The sequence below is a fragment of the Paramisgurnus dabryanus genome, chromosome 19 (assembly GCF_030506205.2).
Source record: "Paramisgurnus dabryanus chromosome 19, PD_genome_1.1, whole genome shotgun sequence".
NCBI lineage: Eukaryota > Metazoa > Chordata > Actinopteri > Cypriniformes > Cobitidae > Paramisgurnus > Paramisgurnus dabryanus.
The window spans coordinates 33,644,363-33,668,075 of NC_133355.1; the positions used below are offsets into that span (position 1 = coordinate 33,644,363).

Genomic DNA, 23,713 nt, shown 5'->3' on the forward strand with positions numbered 1-23,713 from the left:
AACACTATGATGACCTACAGTAAATACAACGTAACAAAAATCTGACAATCAACTTGACTTTATAACTTGTTATTTTTTATCTTGACTAGTGATCAGTTGCTGTAACTTATAAAATAACGTTAACATTGCTTCAAAATCTACTTCAATGTCCTATTATAACTAAGGTCTAGCCCTGGACTAATCTAAAACCTGTCTAGGAAACCACCCCTTCCAATATATGTTTTTATACGTAACAACTCATTAGTTGAAATGACTTGTAAAGTGAAGATGATACAGAAATAAGTCCATGAAAATGTTTTACAGTGTAATATCATGAAATGAATTTTTTATAATTTTATAGTCAAAAATGTGTCTTTTGTTCAACGAGGCTGGATGATGTCATTCAAAACAGAGCAGCATTAGATAAGCACACACACATCCAGACGCATGATAACACACTTGTAGGACAATGCTAATAAATTCATAAGAAATGACAGCTGGGTCAAATTACTCTTATCTATCAAATCAGCTCCTAAGCACTTGACGTTTCACAATTGTTGTAATAATACAGTAAAGCGCAGAGAAATATCAAAGTTTTATTTTAAAATTTATAATAGAGGAACAGTAGTACAATTGAAAGAGAAGGAAAATGTATTTGTTTAAAACCTTGAAAAAACATAAAGAAGAATAACCTGATTTGATTTGTGTTTGAGGTGAGCCGACGGCCCTGTTTGCATCACTGTAAGAGAGTTGAAAAATACATCTTTGAAACAGCGTTTACAAAATACAGCTGGAAAAACCTTCATCTGTAGTGTTGTTGTTTTTTTTTTTTGTTTTTTTATGTTATGTTTGTCTGTCCATATACAGCATAAAATCTAAAGAGTACATGGTGGTGAGTTGAACAGATACACAGACTGACGGTGATGGAGCAGTGTGAAGGTGAGAACAGTGAAGCCAAGCTTTTACATCACTTAACTGTGTGTCATCATTTAAACCAACTCATTAAATAGTTATATATATATATATATCATAAACTTTCATGTGTATATATATATAATATCCTCCCACAGTGATCTGAAGGTAAGTAATACAAACAGGATCTTCTATACAGTTTTTAAAATACACTTTCTTCTTGAGTAAAGGGAAAGATAGACAATTTCTGTAGCGGTATAGCACTTCAATATATCCACTGCATATGAACACAAACTCCTGCTCCTAAGAATTAACCCACGAACAATTTCTTACAAAATATGTGCTTAAAAAAAACAACGAATGGACAAAAACAAAATGAAACCTCAAAAAACAAGGACAAAATGAAACAATATATGCATCTAAGGGTTAAAGTGGATGATTGTTTTTTTTTTTTAGAATAAAGACATTAAAATCTGACAACATACATGAGAGCAAGGATCTACACTAAATATTTTACCTGCTTTATCTTATACAACATAATCTTTTAACAATTAAAAACAACGATTTTGGTAGGACAAATAGAAATTAACAGTCTTGATTGCATTTTGGAGTCAATACATATATATATATAACATTAAATAATGAAATGTCAAAATAAAATAAAATAAAAAGTTCCGTGTGGAATAAAACATAACAGTTTAAAGTTATTTCCATCCAGACCGGCTTTGGGGAAATAAGAAATAAATGACGTGAGAGCAGTAAGTGCCTGTCTATGTGTTTTCTCATAGACCTTCTGCTCTACGCTAGCACAAGCAAAGTGTTTTCACTCAGCAGACACGAGACTAAAAAGTCTAAATAATCTCTTCAACTAAATCCAAATAATGTTATGGGACAGTTTCGGGGAACGATTTTCCATCTCGATCGTCTGCATTCTTCAATAAAACGTTACACAGGTCATTCAAGTGATTACAAGTATGCTCAGTACCACTAACCACTAACGCTCGAGAACATCAGGTCAGTCCATCTATACAAGTACTGCCAGTAGTTTAAACAACAAACATGATGTGTGTGTGTGTGTGTGTGTGTGTGCGCGCGTGTGCATTTAATAGAAAAGACTTTATAAACGGAAAAGCATACCTGATAGGCTCGACAGTGTAAAATACAAAGCTGATTAGTATAACTGAGTTTTGAGTAGGCTTAACCATTATTAACATCATATACAGCTTGTAGGTCCAGTATTTAAAAAATCATATAAAACAAAAGCGTTACAGCACCAAACGTTTTCATCATTTGGCAAAATTCAAGCTTTAAGTGAATGTCAAAATGCTTTATAAAGTGTTACTGTGATGCTGTGATTCAAATAAAGCTAGCGATAATATATATATATATATATTCCCCTTATATTTTCTTATTTTTTTCTCCATATTTCTCTGCTTTACGTTCTCGCAGCATTTTCAGTAGTTTGTGTCCTGCAAAATCTTGGTGTGCATTCTGCTTGGCACGATCTAACAGCCCGTATAACTTAATCATAAATATGGCTGTGGTCAATTAGAGTCACAAAACAGATTTTTGGTTCCAAGATCCGTGCAGGGTAAAGGAAAATATGTATTATATATGTATTTCATGACAACATAGAGCTAGAAAGGAAACACGACAACGCTTCCTGTAGGTGGAATTTCTATAATGCTTCTTCTCCTCCTCCTCTAAGCAATATACGATCAAATCTGTCAGGAAGCGCAGTTAAAAACAAGATAAGAAGACGTACAAAAAAAATCTAATTCTATCATTTCGTAAGACCATAATATCTTTCTTCATAAATTAAATAATTAATAATTCTTTCATACGATTGGCCTATCATAATGCTCAAAAATGCTGTACACCCTCGTCCCCTACAAAAGAAACAAATACATCACAGAAAAACCTGATTTTTAGTTTTATATATTTATATATATATATATCATTATACCTCTCCCTCTGACAGGCACTGGGCCCAGACTCTGACAGATAAAACAATCTTTAAATATTGGAGTCCCTCTCTAACAAAGCTATAGAAATCTTTGATATAACTTCACGTGCAACAAAGAGGTTCGATAGCACTTTGGAATCGTTGATTGTTTCCCAGCTAGTTTTTTTTCTTTGCATTTTGATTTGTTTTTCTACCGGGTTAGGTTTAAGTTAGTCCTGCTCGGGGGTGCCACCCGCGTCACCCGCGCAGTTAGATTGGTCAATCTCGTTAGGCTCCTCCCCCTCCATGTCCTCGTCTCCATCTCCCGTCTCCTCGAAATCCTCGTCGCGGGAGAACTCCAGGTCCTGCATGCCTTCGAGACCCTCCTGCGAGCCCTGGTGGGAGTCGGCGCAGTCCACGCACACGCCGTAGCGCCGCGAGCCGTGCCGTATGCCAACGCTCGCCGCCAGCATGAAGATCTTCTTACAAACCATGCACTTGTATTTCTTATCCTTTTTATGCACCTGTAAGCAAGCCATTAAGCACGTTGTGAGCATGGAGGTGTGCCCAAAATGTAATATTACAGTTCATAAACTTTACCAAGCTTGCATAGCGATTATTTTGATTGTAACATTATCAATTACTGTCATGAAAAAATATATATTTTTGCATAAAGCTAAAATAAGCTTCATGTATATTTAAGAAATAATTGATGGCAGGCCTTTGAAATATTCATAAATAATGCACACCCAAGGTGGTAATGCGTGCATTATTTAAAAAAAAAAAAAATTAGTCAATTATTCCTCTTATACCACAGACATTGCTCTGATTTTAAGACATTTGACAAGTCAGTTGTGGGTTTATAGAAAAATAATGCATAAATTTCTCAACCAAACCCTGTGGTGTAAATAAAAACAAAACATAATTTTCTCTATATTCCTTGTAGGTTTTAGTTTGAAATGTGACTCTGATAAAGGATCTTACCAGGGAATGTCTCTTGACGTGCTCTCTGCGAGTGAACAGCTTCCCACAGATATCACAGCTGAAGGACCGGACGCCCGAATGAATGATCAGGTGTCTCTTTAGTGTTCGTCGGTGCTTGGCAATGTAGTTACAGTGAGGACATTTCAGCTTATTTATGGCGTTTTCTGATGCTTCACCTGAAAGAAAAGTGCACGAGCGATCAGAGGACGGTAAAGGCGGCAGACAAGGTTTTTTTTAAAATGGCAGTTCTGAAACATGTGATTTGTGAAGAGCGGCTTTATGTGCGTAAAGAGAAAGCCAGTGTGTGCGTGCATAGGCTGAAATAATGTCTCGGTTGCCATGGAGACCGGGGCCATAACTATATTACCTTAATGCAATTTATGTACTGATAAACAATGCTAACATGCAGAAAAGTCCCAGATTGGCTCTTTGGAAAACTGGGATCGACCCCTCATGACAACTAGACCACAACTGCCTCACTGCAGCATGTGAGAGCGACGTTGGGGGGCTTTGTTTGAGCCAAAATGGGCAAACAAAGCACGTTGCCATGAGGTGACGAAAGCCAGATCACCTGAGAATTCAGCAGAAGCTCCAAACACCGCCTCGTGGAGACAGCCTCCAAGCTAAAGTTCAATCTGTTGCTATAGGCCCGTCCCGTACTTTAAAGGGTTAATGATTAACCTAGATTCTCATTGGCCGAGCACGAGTCATGAGACTGTTCAGGATCGTGCAAATGTGTTACAAAGAGCAAGCGATTTCTGCATCTCTTCCGTCTGGATGAGACGAGACCTGCTTGGCCAGCTCTGTGAGATCACACAAAGGAAGGCTGGTGGTAAATAATGGGCTCATGGCTTTGGCTGACTCCACCCCTAAAAGCTTTAACCAGAAACACTTCTAGCTAACATAAGATTCATTTTGCGTGCATGTGCACGACTCAGTGGTGGCAGAAGAGGGCGCTCTACCAGTTATAAACTAGAAAACGTAAAATTTCACTGAACAAGTTAGTTGTTTATACACGCTAGATACCATATGATTAAATGAGGATCAGGTTTTGAGAATGATGAAATAATGCAACACCCCAACATGCATGCAACTCATTTGCATTTATTTCCTTGTGTAAAATATAGCATTACTCTTTCTGTAACAAAACCAGAGATTGTACAATCCTCATACAGTAAAGCCAACGTGGTTAAACGCTAATCTGCTGATCTGATCTGTGACTGTAAGTGTGTCTGTATGGGTGTGTGAGAAAGATATGATGTGTAAATAAATGGGTGAAGCTCTAACAGTGGATCGTCTTACACGCTGTGGATTAGTAGGTAGGGAGGCCAAAGCCGTTAGATCCCATTGTAAGTACCTCAGCAGTGGGCCCACTCTGCCTGGGTCAATATTTGGAATTGCACAGATAGTTGGGCTGCATTAGCAGGATTAGGGCGGGACGATCCCTACTGCACACCTCATAAGAGAATAACGGAGTCGAGTGTGTTTGTGTTATGAAAGTGAACCGATCTGTCTGCCTAAAATTGTTTTAATAAGGCGTACCTGGAAAATATTTGTAAAAGTTGGGACTTGAAGATCATTTGTCAGTACACGCTGCATGTGAAAATGCTGCATAACGTTAAACAATTATAGCCAATCAGACCATATTTGATCTTTAGTATGCAATAAATAGAGCAGGATTGTGATAAATGATGGTAAGCACACAGCTGATTGTAACCATTGACTTCCATAGTAGGAAAAACAAATACAATGAAATCAAAGGGTACCGTCAGCTGTGTGCTTACCATCATTTATCAAAACATCTTCTTTTGTGTTCATCAGGTTTAGACCAACATGAAGGCGAGTAAATGATGACAAAATTTTAATTTTGTGTGAACTATCCCTTTAAAGAGTTTAAAGACCTACATTCTTAAAAATAAAGGTGTTTCACGATTCTATTGAAGAACCATTTTAGGCTGAAAGGTTTCATAAAGAAACGTTTACATCTGAAGAACCTTTCTGTTTCACTAAAGGTTATTTGTGATTATATAAGGTAGAAATGGGCATTTTTCAATAATATAATATTTGAATATTTGAGCTCATAAAAACGAATATTCGTTAATTTAGTTTATTTAAATGACGTTAATTAAGTTTTTTAAGTTTTATGTATTTTTTCACAATTTCACAGAAGACTTTGAAAACATTGTAAAAATATATTTTCAAAAGTATTTTCCAACAGAGCAAAGTTTTCAAGTCGGTCGTTAGTACAAATTCAATACTGTTTAACCTTACAAAAATTATATTGTATCAAATATTATACGCTAACCCCAACCCCAAGTGAAGTTTAAAGTTTAAGGACTTGACATAAAAAACACTTTCCTCATGTAAACAAACTCAAAACACCAAGTGATAGCCCAGAGCTGATGAAAAAACAAAGCCAAAGCTACATAACAGACTGCACAATATCTTCTTTATTTAGTTTGACATTTTTTTGTGAAGAAAGACGACCATATTTAGTCTACCTGCTCCGGTACTGTTTGCTGTTAAACAGACATCTGCAGTTAACCGGTTAAGAACTTTTGACTAAATGGTTCTTTGAGGAACCAAAAATGGTTGTGTAGAACCTTTTTTAGCACCTTTATTTTTAAAAGGGTAAGCACAATCTCATTAAAAACACAATAAAAATAGATTAATTTCAACATTTACTCCTAATACAGAATATAAGCTTAGCTTGCGGTGGAAATCGTGACTAAAGATGTATTTAGTGTCAATGTAAATGCTTCTATTTTACAATTTATTGTCCACGATGAAATATAATAAAGTAAACACTAAATAATTGTAATACATTAGCTCACTTTAATGAAGGAAATAGCATGCAAAAACTAAAATGTCCATAAAGAAATAGTTTTTATCATTAACATTTACACTTTTTTGTGCCACACCTGTTAAGGAAACCAGCATGCATAACCAGATATTCCATTATGACTGACTTAAATTACAAACCTGTCTGACTTTCTTTCTTCCGCACAACACAAAAGAAGATCATTTAAAGAACGCTGCCAACCAAACAACACTGTCCTCCATTGACTTACATTGTATGGACACAAAACCACTGAAATATTTCTCAAAATATCTTCTTTTGTGTTTCACAGAAGAAAGAGTCAAACAAGTTTTTGAACAACATAAGAGCGAATAAACGATGACAACATTGTATTTTTAGTTGAACTATCCCTTAAAGGGATACTTCAGGATTTAGCATTAGCTTTGTATCGGTAGAAAACCGGTAGTATTTTTCGAATTACCGTCCCTCTCCCCTTCATATCGCCCCGAGATGTGTGTATTTTTAGTCTGGAAACAGTATATTTTATTATAATTTAAATTTAGGGCTGCAACAACTAATCAAATTGTGGAAAAGATTTGATAATGAAAACTAGGGATCGACCGATATGGATTTTTTTTGTGCCGATACCGATTTTTTGTTTCATCAGCCTTAGCCAATGACCGATACAGGCTGCCGATCTTCTTGAGATGATATTTGGAGCCGATACTGCTTTTGCTCACTCAATTTACATCATAAAAATGACACAACGATGATGCCAAATGTTACAAGTCTCAATTTTAAAAAAGTAACATTTATTGAACTTAAAAAAACTATATTTAATAAATAATAAAAACAGGTGAGGGTGCTATGGAACCATCTTTCGATGTTGTCATGGAAAGGTTGGTTGTTTTTAGTCACGTGACCTGCAATTGCTTCCGACTTCCAGCACTCTGTCTGTAAATAATCCCGGAAAAAAAATCGGCGAACGCGGCAGCCACGTATAAAACTCGCAAATATCGGCCCGATATATCAGCTGGCCGATATATCGGTCTATCACTAATGAAAACAGGATTCAACGAATGTCATTATCATTTAGTTCGGACTGTGACATCACTTGTCCACCACCCTATTGCAACAGCAAGAGCTGCATGGTTTTATTGGGACGTTTTTTATAAAGTTCCTAATACAATTTATTCATTTGGTACCATCATGTAGCTGTGAGGAACTAATATGAACTCTTTAAGTTGTACCTTTTCAAATGGTGTTGAATGTTAAAGGTTCTTTATGCAGCCCAAAAAGGTTTATCTATGGCATCGTGAAGCACCTTCATTTTAAAAGTGTAAATAGTTAAATAAATTGTGGAAAGAGAGTGTTTAAAGAGCAACTATGGTCCGATTCACGTTTTTACATTTCCTTGGGTGTGTAAGTGTGTATTATTTTATGTTAACGATATGCAAAAGGTACAAACCCCAAAGTAAACAATGAAACAAGTGATCGTTTCCAACATTTATCTCATTTCTTGGACTACAACAAGCACACGGATTGTAGGCAACAGTTTACTTCCTGGGATTGGTGATGTAGAGAAGATCGACATTATCATAATTCCTACCGCTTAGAGTCACGGCCTGTAAGTTAAAAATTGGACTTTTTCCATGTTTAAGTGCTATAATTGGGTCCCCAGTGCTTCTTTCAACATATAAAATGTGATAAAGATCAACCCAGTAACTTTGTTTGGGTAAGCAATTTACTGCAAGCATGTAAAAAATTAGGTTGTTCAGATTTCGCCTGTTTTGTGAGGTAGGTAGTAAGGCAAATTATAATAATACCGCCCCTTTTATCTGCACTATCCAACCACAGCACTGAGAATTAGTGCAGAGAGAAAGAAAAAATACTTGACAACACAATTGAGTTTCAATTACAAACAAACCACCATCATTGTGATCAGTGTTTGCACTTCATCCACTCATTTGCATCTCAAATGTCACACCCAAAAACGGCACACTTTTGCTCAGCCCTACAAATTTGCAATTTTAAGATGCTATAATTAATTATCTGTGGGGTATGTTGAGCTAAAACCTCACTTAAACACTCTGGGGACACCAAAGATTTATTTTACATCTTAAAAAAATCTCATAATATGACCCCTTTAACTCCTGGCAGCAACCGAATCTTTCAAACATGGTAAGGAGCGTCACATTTCTGGCTGAGGTCAGAGGTTTTCAGGGCAATTACAACGTACAGATTAACTGGCCAATCAGGGACTTTTCAAATATGAAACTATGAGTTTTGAACAAAAAATCTGTGTGTTTCAGGAAGACAGATATCTGGAGCTAAAAAAATGTACAGTATGTGGAAAATAATGTGCTTTTTTGAATCATAAACCACGCGAACACATTGTTTTATACTAAATACACAAAATAACATTGTTTTCTAGCAATGGAATAGGGCGGCAGTGGCTCAGTGGTTCATGTAGGTTGTCTACAAACCAGAAGGTTGGTGGTTCGATCCCCGGCTCCACCGGACCAAGGTCGAGGTGTCCTTGAGCAAGGCACCTAACCCCAGCTGCTCCCAACGAGCTGGCTGGCGCCTTGCATGGCTGACACCGCCGTCAGTGTATGAATGGGTGAATGTGAGGCAACATGTACAGCGCTTTGGATGGCCATAGGTCTGTTAAAAGCGCTATATAAATGCAGTCCATTTACCATTTAGGTGCTCTTTAATAACTGTTATAATAAGGGGGTCCTTGGAAATTGTCCTCCCTTGTAAGAGGGCCATAGCCCCAAAAAGTTTAAGAACCCCTGTTGTTAAGGGGTGGTCATACTACAGTTTTTGGTTCATTGACCACTATTTATACTCTGACCTGAAAATTTGTATAAAGTGGTTCATCATCTTTCTTTCAACTGAAAAGCAAAGATGGATGAAGCAAAAAAAATTATATTGATGAAGCGCTCCCCACCCATATTTGTAGTAACGTCCGCAAAAAAGTGTAGTGTTACCGCCCCTTAACTCCCACTTTCTGTGCTGTATAAACAAGGAGCTTGCGTTGTATGGTGCAGACACACGGTCACAGACTGAACTAATCTGTAGACGGTTTCAGCAGTAACAACATACAAAAACGGCTTTCGTGGAACCAACATAACTTCCGGTAAACGTACACAAAAAATTAATAACAACAGAGTCCTTTTAGAGTAGTTTAGCTCTGATAACAAGCTAAATAAACAACAAGTAGATTACCTTAGTTCAAATCATAGCTAAAGCGTATCAAAAACAACACTGAGCAAAGGTTACTGTGTAAAATGTGTACTACATTATGTATACAATGTAAAGATTGGCTGCCAAACCTTCCTTCACATGGCGCTGAACTCCCCTCGTCTTTAGGAAACCAAAACATTTGTTATTTTCAATGAGGTATTTGTTCGGTTTGGCCACTAGTCAGACCATTAAACAAACAGAAACAGAAAGTTACGTTCAATCCAGACGCGTAACTACGGCAAAGAGCTTGCGTCCAATAATGAACTTCATTAAACGCCAATTTCATTATCGAGTATTATAGACTATTCGATTAGCCGTTGAAGCCCTATTTATAAATTATTTTTACGAACTAAAAGCATTATCATATCGTAAGTTATCACATTTCCCCTAAATACCATGCAGCCCTATTATTAATCAACATCCACCTTATAAGAAAGAGTCCTAAGTGTAAAAGACAAAAGTGGGCCAGCACCATGAATGCACGAACACAGTCAAGTAAGCATCTGTATACACGAGGTCTGCAGGTGTGAGCCATCAGCTTGGCACATTTAATCTCCCTCAGGAATATAAGCTAAGTGCAGTTGAAAGGGTTAAGGAAGCCTGAGGGTAGACTTTACTCGCCTTACTGTATTATCCTGCATTAGAGGAGCTGAAAGAAAACCTCCTCCCAGAACCACGTCACTTAAGATATAATACTACTCCGCTCTGAAGCGTGACGGCTCGGTGGGCTGGAGACTACACAGATTTCTGTGGTATGAGGTGGAGGGACGATTGACTCTCTTAATAAGGGTTGGAAGAAAATGGACTGACCACTAATTAAAAAGAGAAGATGGTGTTGTGGCCCTGAGCTACACGGGGCTGGCCGAAAAACCTTTCAAAACTGAAGATTGAGACGTTTGTGCATGTTTAAGAATGTGTGAAGAAATACACGTTTCAGGACAAAAATGGGGATTATTTTAGTAATCCTGTGTATCAAGCAGACTACACAATTACATTATTGCATTTACAGTATAAAATGTACATTTTTTTGTCCATATGGACGTTCCAGTGTGATGTAAGCAATTTTGCATGCCAGAACATTTGCATGTATTATGCATATCAAATTTCTTTCACGTGTAGTCCGGGTAGTATAACAGCGTGCTAGTTTGAACACGGCCTGGCATGGCTGTGTATTCTGGCCTTCATAAACAATGATAATACTATTGGTAATCAACAGCTTTGAGGAAACACGTTCTGGTTTTTGTGTGTGAGGTCTGAAAGGTACTATTGTCAAACATCTTCCTTTATAAGGTTTCGTTAGACAGGCATAAAGTTTGACCAGTGTGATAAACCAAAATAGCAGGGTCTTACTATCACCTAAAAACTCATTTTTATGCACCCCATTTAGGTGTTTTATTTGACTTGATTTGAAATAGATCTTGTTTGTAAAACCACCCCCAGGGTGTCTCTGGAGATGCGACATTGTACGTTTGAAGAAGAGAGAAAGGCATGACAGGTAACCTACCGGCATTCTCCGAGAGGTAAGAGTAGTCCTCTCTGGTGTAGGAGGCAGACGGCTGGATGAACATGCCCTCGTCGAAACCCTCTTCCGGCTCGGGTGGGATGTTGTAGACGAAACGTCTGGCGGTCTGCTTTTTCCGCCTGCCGCTGCCCGGCTCTGGACGCGCCTCCCTCTTGACACCGCCCCCAGCGCCTCGATCCGGCTCGTTCCAGACGAACACCGGCCCCGGTCCCTGTGGATCCATCTCTGTGGACTCTGAGGAGTTTTCTCCACCCCAGCCGCAGCCTTCGCCCCCCGACACCTCCACGTCGCTCGGTTCATCCTTCACCTGCCCACTAGCCTTGATAGACAACTTTGACAGAATGCTGGTGGCCCAAAAGTTGCTCGGCTTCTTGTCGGCACCCTGGCAGTCTTTTGCCACCGTTCGCCGCTTGTTGTAGTCCACCACCACAGAGTCGGGGGCTTCCTGCTTGATGCTAATGTTGAGGGCGTCTTTGATAAAGGCGCGACAGGACTGGACCACCTCGGTCATTTGGAGGTAACTTGCCACGGACATCACCTCGATGGCATTTTGGCTGGTGAGCAGAAGGTTTCCGGAGTAGAGGAAGTCGAGGATAACGGAGAAGCCCTGTACGGCCGCCACGTCCAGATGCGTGATGGTTGTTTGGTCACAGCTTTCGCTCTTCGTCAGGCAGTAAAGGGTTTTGAAGTAGCGGCTACCGGCGACCAAGATGTTCTTGTGTGCCCTGAACACCTGGCCGCTCACCACGATGTTGACGTCGCACAGGATGCCACTCTTGCGCTGTTTGTCCAGCTCTTGCAGCAGCTGGTAGCAGTAGGAGTTTTCATTGGGCTTGTTCCTGTAGTCCTCCACCTCCGGGCTCTCCGCGTCCTCCGGCCTTTCCATCTCCTGGTGGAGTCACAACAAACAAAAATGAAAACGGCATTAGTCTACAGTGTAAACACAAGGTAGAGGACAGGTGTATGGTGACAACTCCAACAGGAGAACTGGTTTAACAGGCTCTAAAGCTGCAATTTCATGGGATCTATATTGCAGATTACCCGTCCGCTTGGACCCACACGCTTTGCCCCTGTTAATGCTCTTTAAGATGAAAAGTATTCTGCCATTATCCCTTTCGACAATCATCTGCTCTCACAATTAAAAAAGAGCTGGCTGGTACGTACCACTGGGAGTGACTGACAATATATTTCTGGATAGAGAAGCAGATGTCCTAATCCATGCAGACATTTCTACCGCTCGGGCCCTGCATATTTTCTCCTCCTACCACACAGCTGTGTGTTTTTTGCTGGAGTAATTCAGATTAAATCTACTTCTTAGGGCGGAGGCCTTTCCAGCCCCCCCTCCTCCACACTGCTGGGCATCTCCTGCTAGATGGGGTTATTACTGTAAACCCAACCAGTAGCCAGAGAGAGAGAGAGAGAGAGAGAGAGAGAGAGAGAGAGAGAGAGAGAGAGAGAGAGAGAGAGAGAGAGAGACAACCCCATTTCTCCATATAATGCCAGCTCTTTGCTTGAGGCTTATTGTTCAGTACTGCTTAGTGCTACACTGAAGCTTTGTGAAGAAAGCACATAGTCTTTAGCACACTAACAAGTGAAGGTACGATAAACTTAAATATAAGACTTCTTTCAGAAAGTATAGAAAACATTTATGAACCTCCATGATGCTGTTTTTGATAAAGTTGCATTGGTAAATTTCATAAAGTTGCTTAGATATCATTTGATCTTACTGTTATTTAAACTTGACATCAATACACGTTAATGACACAACATGACATTTGTTTTTCCATATCCGAACACATGTGGAAAGTTTGAATATGGAGCACTGAGATTTAAAAGCTAAGGTAGAAAAGAAAGCCGTCATTAAGAGGGGAAAACAATGACAAAATCCACATTGTTTATACAACAACAATGTAGTGAAAAACTAAAGTTTTCCCTTTGAGTTTATGAAAAATTTCACATACACACGACAACGCTATCAAAAAGATTTTCGTTTGCATTGATCTGCAGGCCACTAGATGGCGATGTTACCTTGTAAAGAAACACTACAAGACTACGCTACAATAAATACAAATAGTCAAGATGGCGAAAGCATCGAGCAGTTCTGTTTAGATGTACAATAAGTTAGGTTTATTTCTACAAGTGACCCTGGCCTATAAAACAGCAAATATGAACTTTGTTGGAGAGGCGTTATTAACTCGGTATCTTAAGCAGTTCTGTAGGCCGCCATTGTTGTGTTGGTTATACTCGTGCATGCCTTTAGACTGCATTGACACATGCGTGTGAAGTCACCGTTCACATTTACGTAGTTTACACGGAGACGACAAAGCGTTTTCAAAAGCTTGCATATTTAGAATCCCAAAACGCAGTTGTCGCGTAAACAGCCAAACCGCTTGAAAAATACAATTTACGATTGAAAACGGTGTTGTGTAAATGGTCCTCTAGAATAAACGGCAAGCCTGTTGTGTTTTGTGTAATGGAGAGCAGGTGAAAAGAATGTGTGGATGAGGTGAAAGAGAGAATGACCGTCGATTTGTGGTGTCACAATGTCCCCGCTATTGTTCCCCTCTGTCTATCCAGAGAAGGCTTGACTGTGTGCCAAGCCATGCTATGAAGAGAGGACAGATGAGGTGAAATCTTAAGACATACTAAAGTAAACCTCTTTTTCTTTCTTTCTTTCTCTCATATATGCTCATGCTTCACTCATCCTTTCTCCAGATGTGCCACGTGTAAACGTAGTGCTCGAGAACAGATGCTTTAAGAAGATTCACACACACAGAGCTTCAAAACTTTGACATTGGCTTTTTCCAAATTGAAAGATTGTTATTGCCTACAGTTGCAAAAAGCCAAGTGTGTAACTTTACAACAGTAAAACAAAAGGAATACTGTGTACTTTTACAATGAATATAAAACCCCTCCGGTAGTCGATTATTTATTTTATCACTTGAAACTCATCTTTGAGCATCATAATAGCATATGTAAAAGTTGTTCCTGTGATGTGCTTTAAAACAGCCTAAATCTAACTCTACACCCTTGCCTCATTTAGAGTATGGAGAATACGAAATTTAGTTCCTGCCTCCACACTTTCGCACCATTTTGGACCATGGATACGGATGTAAACAGATGCTACATTCAGCAGTTTCAGACACGTAACTGCTAAGTCCAAGTTTCACACGATGCAAATGCTAGTTGAGTGTTTGCAGCACTTATTTTTTAGCACTGATGTTAACAGGTTAAAGCATTCACAGTGCATGTGTGAGCAGCAAGTGTCAGCATCACAGAAGTAGAGCTGAAGCAGCTGTGTTGCTATCGTTTCAGCGCCAAGTCTATTTGGCTGTGGCATAATAAACTCCAAAAAATGCCTCGTCAGTTGAATGTATTTTAATTACGTTGCAAATTTCCACATCAATTTATTACATTAGTATATCTGTATCTAATCATGTTTGATGGATGCAATCAATCTCTTTCTGCAATATGTGATTTTCCTCTCAGGAACTTGGCTTTATTAGATTGACTTAATGTAAATTTAATTCAAATTAAACATATCTTTTATCTATTATATTAAACTAATGTGTTTACCCTAAGTCAAGCCTAATACATAAGGAACAATTAATTGAATTAAATTGCTTCTTACGCAGGTGGAGACATTATTTGCTCAATACTTTTTAGTATTTGCTTTTTGATTTAAAACATAACAAAAGTAAGCTCAAACATATTACAAACTATTATAAACATTAACTAAGCAGATTATGTTGTATATATTCTGTACTGTAATTGCATTTTTCTAATAATATATATTGTAGCAGAATAAATAAATCAGCATATTTTTATCAGCATAGTATTAGTTGTTTATTATTACAATTATTGTATTTATTGTTTACTGGTAGTTTCTATGAAAGATTTTACTGGATGGATTTGTAAATACAGATCATTGCATGTGCGCCACATACACATTTAGCTCTTGTGCATGGGGTTAAAATAAATGTTTTGTAGAGATTAACTGCGTTTGTATTAGCTATTATGGCAACCCCTAACTGCACAATTTATGTCGGTCTTCCTGGATTTCATAATAAACATTAAACAGCCAGTCAAAACGGTACACTTGGGTCCTTCGCAATAGACTACCGTTAGCTTTAGTGGCTCACCGGAAGTCATAAACCGGAAAGCTCAAAGATGGCGTGCCCGCATTTACGTCAAGACAAAAAAGAAGCTGATTTATGCAAAGAGCAACACTGTCATGACTCCAACCTTCCTAAAACTGATGCCATTAATCCTGTGTAAAATTTCCTGGTTTTAAATGAGGGGCAACCTTCCGACCTCTCTGATGAAGCCAATATGGAAGTGACTTAAACTGCAATTCATCGACTGGCCGCTTGAGGCTGGCTCCAAAAGGGAGTCAATTCCCATAGACCTCCATGTTAAAATGCCCAACTTAACAGTATAAAATAATATGTTTACAGCCTGGTACAAGAAGTGTTTTTGGTTTGTATAGCTAATTTTGCCCTTAATGACAACTTTGAGGGGGGTGAATTTTTTGTAACTCATCCGTTTAAATTATATTAAGCCTTAAAGTTCTGCATAATTAAGGGCGTGGCCACTTGATTAAGGGGTGAACTGCCACTGCTGTCACTAGAATCAAGCTAGGCGGGCGTGGTTTCAGCAACCAGCCACCTCAACTTCAACCATATCCCGCCTCTTTACCCATTTTCGGTTTTCGGCGAGTGATTCGCAGTGATGCGCTGCCAAGATGGCGACGGACGGCAACGCCTACTATTGGCTTTAAAAAACGATCTTCACAGACCAATGGGTGACGTCACGGATACTACATCCATTTTTTTTACAGTCTATGGTTTTAAAGCCCTGCACACCTGACAACCTCTCTAGTGCAAGAAAATGACGGAGCCGCCGTGCGTATTTACCAAGTTCAGGTGCTAGAAGGAGTCTATGCCGCATACGTTCAGGTCCAAACAAGAGTCCAAAACGTGCGCATTACAAGTCCAGGTGCGTGCGAGAAGGAATCCGTGCACGTTACAAGCCCTCTTGCAAAGTGAAGCCCACAAACCCAATGCGCTTGTTAATATAAAACTATGATGTTAATAATAATAACTAATCGCCAACCATCGCCACGAAGCCGGCTATCGGTCATATGTCTGACGATCATCGATCCATGATACTAACATCTATCGGCACAACCCTACCACAGACATTGCTCTGCTGGTTATTTTAAGACGTTTGACAGATCAGGTGTGCGTTTTACAGAATCAACATCCGTGGAACATTTCTTAACCAATCAAAATAAAGCATTCAACAGATATAAACTAAATATATATTGCATTTATTACAAGTAGGCGGGGTTAGGGCACACAACTCACATTTCATTTAATAATTCAAGTAACTCTGATTACATCTACAACCTCAGGGCTCCAGACTGCTACCAAATGGTCGCATTTTGCCACCAAAATTTGAGAGTGTGCCACTGATTTTTACATCCAGTCGCACATGTGGGACCAGTAAATTTGACCTTTTTTTGTGATGCGACACTGAATTTAAAACAGCACATTGTACTTTCTGCATTCTAATACAGTGTATTACTAAGTAGAAATGTGAATATCTGGTTAGCATGTTGATTTACGGTATGTGCCCCTAGATTTTCTGGTTGCGTTGCGCCCCTAAAATTTTCATTTGAAGGCCACTGTGCTCCTAGTGAAAAAAGTTAGTCTGGAGCCCTGAACCTAAACAAGTAACATTTTTCCAATAAAACTAAAATACATCTTTCAAATAAATGTATAATATTTCAATTGACCTAAAATTAATAACTTATGATCATTCTGTGAATGTCCATGTGCATTTTTTGAGTGTATCTATGGCTCGAACTACGGATCCACTTGTTCAACTGTGATGATGTGATTCGTTACATGTTTGTGACTTTGGCAACCCGAGGCAATTCAAACAAGGGTTTTGAGACTGTCTTCAATTTTATGGAGAAAATACTGACATTGAATGATGAATTTGCATATGGTTTGTCTTTAAACATATTGAAAACACCCCATAAACTTGATTTTTACCACAGGGGGCCTTTAGTAATTTGATCTCATGTGGGAGACACAGAATTTTGATGAGTAAATATGTGTAAAACAAAATCAATCTTAGTAATTATTATTTATTTTTTATATTATGTATTTTCTTTTCTTTATTAACTCCATGTCAGCAGTGTTGGCTAAGTTCATGGCAAGATGTTGTGTATTATATTATTTACATTAAATACATTATTAAGCTACTTTTAAATTACATAAACAAACACTTGAAGCAATGTTAACTTATATAATTAATAAAAGCTATGTAATATTAATTTAATTAGCAACACTTTACAATAAGGTTGAATTTGTTGACATGCATTAACAAACATGAACTAGGCCTAAAAATGAGGAATAAAGTTTTTCACCTTTTTTAAATGTTGTCAGTGTTAGATAATGCCAATGCAACTGTTCATGTTAGTTCGTGGTGCATTAACTAGTTAACAGTTAATTTACAACTTCTGATTTCAAAAAATCTCTAAGTACATGTTAAAATGAAAAAGAACTAATAAATGCTGTAGAAGTAATAATGTTCATTGTTAGCTCATGTTAGCTTATGCATTGTAAAGTGTTACCATTAAATTTGTTAGTTCCTTTAAAATAAATGAAAGTGTTGATTCGCATGTTAGTGTTTGCCATTGGCATGTTAGTTGTGCTTTTGGTATCAAAACTGGCATAAAGAATTGCGACAGTTCTGGTATCGACTTTTACTCTGGTACTGGCATTACCCTGTATGCGTTGCGAGATAGTTTTTTTTCTGAAAGAAGTAAAAATGCGTATCATTCAGAACGATAGACATGAAAGAAAATAGGAAACAAGATCTTTTCTGATGAAACGCATCGTATATGAAACTGGCTGTGGTTTCACTCTCTGGTTTCCCACCCCAGACTTTCATTTTGATGCGAAACAGGAACATTATACAACCACCACCAATACCACCGGCTCTTATGCGGCAGTTAAACAGACAGTACGTCTAAAGCTCGTCAGGCGATGGGTCGCCAACACCCATTATCCCATTGTACACTTCCAACAGGTTCTATTCACAGTAAACCAACAATAGCTCCCCAATATTTAAACACATAGCCTTCGGCAAAACAGAGGCAGGGTCTCTCTATCACCTGCTACACTACACGATTGGCACGTTAGGGGGACACTGTGCCTCAGACAACAGGGTCGGAGGTTTTGTTTTTCTTGTACATAGTCTTCCTGAGCCATCCCAGCCCCTCAGGCCAGCGCCTGGTCCCCTCATCCAGATGCAGGAACAATGCAGCAGTGTGCTTGACCCAAGGTGTGGGAGGGGAATGCCAGGATCTGGGCCTCCCAACAAAGAGAAGGGCTCATCGATACGAAATTCCACGGAATTCTCTCCCCCCTTCCACAACCACCAGCACCAACAACACAACAACTCCCCCCCAATACACACATATTTCACAAGTGGCAGACAGCGCAGGGGCGGAGACCCTCGACGTCTTCATTGCAGCTTGCTCGCTAATAAGGGCAAGAGGGGGTAAATACTTTGAGGGCAAAGTCCAGACTTCACAGTGAGGCAACCCAGATACCCTTCTCTGGGGTTAATTGAATTACGGCCACGAGTGCCTGGATTTGATAGGGAACAGTAAAGAAATTTAGCCCATTATGACAGACAGTCCCTGCACAGAAAAACATAATAGATCACAATTATTGGAGGATGTGGCCTGAAGACTCTGTCTGTACCCAGACTGTGCAGACATGCCCATGTTTTAACCACTTAACAGATAATATCATGCCGCAAACTCGTGATCTTCATGTTTGCCGTAGACACAGACAGAAAAAGTCACAAGTAGATGACAAACATACATGAAGCCGTGATAATGGGCAAAATCATAATCCTACCCAGTCTCACAAAATTATTTACATATAGTCACATAATTTTTTTTTTTTTTCGTGATGCTGTCACGAATTTCTGTTTATGTGTCATTGTCACGTATTTGTGACAACTGCTTTTTTCTATTTTCAAACCATTCTCGCTTCGGTTTAGGGTTAGATTTGGTGTTTGCATTAGGATGCCACTTTAAGTATTGGTTTATACTTGTTTTTGTTTTTTAAATCATTGTCGCCTGGCGTTAGTGTTAGAGTTAGGTTTGGGTAAGGATGTCATGTTTTGTAAATCTAATCCTAAACTGAAGCGAAAATGGTAAGAAATTAGGACAAAACAGTTGAGTAACCGATACGTGACAATGACACATAAACAGAAATTCGTGATACGATCACAAAAAAACGCAGAAATTTGTGACAGTATCCCGGAAAATAATCAAAAAATTACGTGACTATAGGTACGTAATTTTGTGAGACTGGGCTGCATAATCACAATTATTTTGTTGAAAATCATAATCAGGGTTACTTAGTGACTTTGAAACATGCATTTATTTAACCTTTTTATTAAGTAAATGTTGCTACATTTGTCAAAGCAGTGGTGCCTTCGAAGTGCCGTAAAAAACACATCGCAGCACGCAATTTATATTTGAATTGCACAATAACTGTTTTACCTCGATTATGTTGTTTTTGTTATTGTTTGAATTAAAAACTAAAAATCAAAAACGATTAATTGCACAGTCCTACGGTACTAAACAACAATGTTAAACGTTCATGGACAGAGGTCACTTGAAAGAAACAAAGAGTGACACGGTTCAGATCTGCTGTAATGTTTTAACCCTTGTGTTGCTAAGGGGGGGCTGTGATTATCTCCTCCTCCTGTCCTTCCTCATTACCGGGGTATATAAATTGATTTAGTTTATGTTACCCTGATTAGAGTGACTGCACATGGCCACATCCCACTATCCTATGGGATTTTACTGCCATACCAGTAATGCTGTGCCTTTTGCGTTGAGACTGGACACAGGGCATATCTAGTGAATATACAGGTTAAAAATTCACCACCGTGCCCCATGAGGCTTGCAAAATGTCCAGAGAGTTTTTCTTCTAAGTAGCAAAACTGAATGTAATAGTTCATATATTTGTCATATATTACATTTATGAATTGAGCTGATACTACACACTTTATCGGAGTATGTGTGTGTTCACTGGGAATCGAACCCACGACTTTTGCGGTGCAAATGCAATGCTCTACTAACCGAGTTACTGGAACATACAAAACCTAATCTCATTCTGCTCATTGCACATATCAGGCATGACTGTCATTACAGTCAACATAATTTACTTCAGCTGAACTACACGCACTATCTATGGATCTTGGGGAGTCACCTAACACAATGCCTCTAATTTAGGTGCCCTAAAGGGGAGGGTGAGATGTACCAGAGGTCACTTTTTACAGCAAGGCAGCAGGGAGGGGGTTGGGAAGGGGTGCGGTTCCCCAAAGGTAGCAGGGTCAAGCCCTTGCCATTGTGTGACCTCTGTGACAATCAGGTTAGTTACTATGACAACCAGGGTTGATAATTACAGTGTTATAATAACACGGTAAGGTACAAAACATTGACTAACTTATACCGAACATTACTATTATTAAACATAGCAAACGTGTTATATTTGATACACTAAAATGACATATAAACAGAGGGCTTATTAAAATTTAAAATACAAATATGATTGTTTCGACATGTTCTTTATGGTTTTATTAACAGCAAATTACTAACAACACTAAAAAGAAAAACGTATTTTTGCTTTAAAATCTCCCAATGCAGAGCTTTTCAACTAATCCCAATACTTGACAGCGCTAAACAGGTTAGCCGCATATGCTAACCTGCTATCACCGACCTGAGAGTAGTGTCTGCAGTTAGCAGACCTGTTAGCTCGCTCTAAACAGCTTAAAAAGCACAATCCCTGGGTCAAACGAGTAGGAAAAAGCAAAGCATTCGTTAAATAAAAACAAAACAATACACCCCAGTCCGTCTCGGTCGCGGATCAGCCCGTTCCCGTCACAATAATCGCTGTGCGAACGTACCTGTTTGGTCGGGTCATTCCTGCCGTGCTCCGAGGACAGGTGATGTCTCAGCAGCAAGGCCCGTTTATAATTCCGACTGCCTTTCACCAACTCGTCGCTGTTGTTGTTGGTGGTGGCGATGTTATGGCACCACGAGCAAGACATGAGTCCCGTCTCCTGGCAAAATTTGAGCCAGGGAAACTCCTGAAGCCAGGAGGCTTGGAAGAGCGAGTGTTTCTGCAGCAGCGTCTGAGGTCTCATCTCCACCAAAGGCTTCCTGGCGCCCGCGTCCTCTTCCCGCTTACCGTCCTCCGCTCCAGCGCTGTTCACGCCGTTGCCAGTCGTCCGCCTACAAGCACCTTTGGATCTTTCGTTTTGAACCATTACGTTGTTTAAAGCGCTTTTCTCGTGATCTTTCTCCGCTGTCCAAGTGCCCCCTTCCGGGTCCTCGTCCTCCTCTGCCTCCGGCTCCGTGCTGTCGCTCACGGACCCCTCACCCTCTACTTTCCCCAGCGATGGTCCTTTCGCCCCTAAATCCCTATCCTCCTCTTTATCCTGTGGCTTGTTCCCGTTCAAATGTCGCTCTTGACAGGCCGGGCCCTCACAGCTGTTCCCGTTGCTGGCAACTCCGACAGCGCTCGCGCCGGTGACGGCTACGCCACCTCCTCGGAAAGCCAGCGACCTGCGGTTTCGCTCTCCGGACATTTTCTTAAAATAAATTACAATCTATACTTTCTCAACGACAAAAATCCTAATCGGCTAAATCCGATTACGCCAAAGGTCCTCCGCTCTTTAATATCAAGTATTCCGCATGAAATGACCTGTTTTTCTCCGCTCCGGCCTCCTGGTAAGAGTATGTAGGTTATGCGGAAATAAATAGGGGTTTTAAAGGCATAATGAATTTCAGGGTTCTGTCTGCGTCCGCGCAGGCCCTGCAGAGGTCGAATGGCAACGACTTCCCCCACAATGCATCTCGGTCAGGGCGAGGGGGGGCCGTGGTGGGGGGGTGGGGTGCTCGCGTTTAAAGGAAGATGGGGGTGACGCCGAGCAGCCGGGGGTCTTTTGTGTCGATGACTGCACCCATTTTCCGCATGCTTTTTCATCTATAGAGCTACATGTCTAGATGCAATAAGCCCTTGTAGTCCTTTCATGCCCTCCCCTGTGCGTGTCAGTGGGCTTGACATTAAACACGTCGCGCGAGTCTTGATGATCTGGACAGGTGGGTTGCTTGGATGGATAAAGGTTCGCGCGACGAGCGCATGCATAGGTGTATTTTGCAGGTGGTGACAGATGGATCCACAACAAGCTGTTTGAAATCATATCTTAACAACTACACATAATAATTATAATACATCTAATAATAATCAAACAAATAAGAAAAGCCCCGGAATCTTTATAACAAACACTATGCCTTTCTTTATTGCAATTTAAAGTAAAGTTATTTCTTTAAGTCTTGTTTTTATTTGTACATTTATAGTTAAGTCTTAGATCTGATTTATAACTCTTTAAAATTAATAATTTTGTAATTATGTTTAAAAATGAATTCAGTGATGTCATGTACAGTACTTTATCTTCTTGTTATACACATTACATTTTTTTAATAAATGCTCATTTTTTTTACTTTAGAATGTTCCATTCACCCCATTTGTTTTCCTTAATTTCGTTTCCCCAATATTTCCAAACAGCAATGTTTACAAGAAACTTTTTGAATAAAAACCTGCAACCAAAAATATTTTAATAAATACTTTTCTATAGGATTATAAAATAGTGTCATCCAGTGGGTGGCGTAATTTCCTACACTACAGTAGCTGTGCTTCATAAGGCTGTAATAAACAACATTCCTCTGGGGGTGTCTTATTTCATTGCAGGTAGATTACAGTAGGTGCTGTGAGTCCACCCTGTGTACATGTGGGATCCGCCCTTCTCTTCTGATAATTATGCATCGGGACCCATTTAAAATTTAATTTTTTTTATCCAAATACATACCATTAACTTATTTGTTCATGTAAGGTAGTTTGGTGTCATTTTTATCTTGAATAAAAAAGCAAACAGATGTTACCAAATGAAATTTGTCGGGTTACCTGACAAAACTTTTTCTCAATTGATATCTAAAACAAAACACTGTATATTGGTTTTGGTCTAGTGAGAAGGCTTACCATACGCAACTTTTATTTGATTTTTTTATAAGAGAAGAGATAAAGTTTACATTTAAAACCAATTAAACAATATATCTACCACGTATGTTTAAATGTAAAATGTCTATTGTTTTATTCTAAATTAGAATACTTTATTATTATAGTTTTTATTACTAGGCTATTTGTTTATCTTTTCT

General features: G+C 39.1%; 1 protein-coding gene across 1 annotated transcript; it reads right to left on the bottom strand.

Annotated features, from left to right (window-relative positions):
- Nucleotides 1-561: 561 nt before the first annotated feature.
- zbtb10 (zinc finger and BTB domain containing 10) lies at nt 562-22,597 on the bottom strand. The gene is made up of 4 exons (XM_065290857.2): nt 21,403-22,597; nt 11,377-12,283; nt 3,821-3,996; nt 562-3,360 (listed from the first exon to the last, which is right to left on the bottom strand). The coding sequence occupies exons 1-4, from the start codon at nt 22,084-22,086 to the stop codon at nt 3,067-3,069; spliced, it is 2,061 nt and encodes a 686-aa protein (XP_065146929.1). The 5' UTR covers nt 22,087-22,597; the 3' UTR covers nt 562-3,066.
- Nucleotides 22,598-23,713: the final 1,116 nt, after the last annotated feature.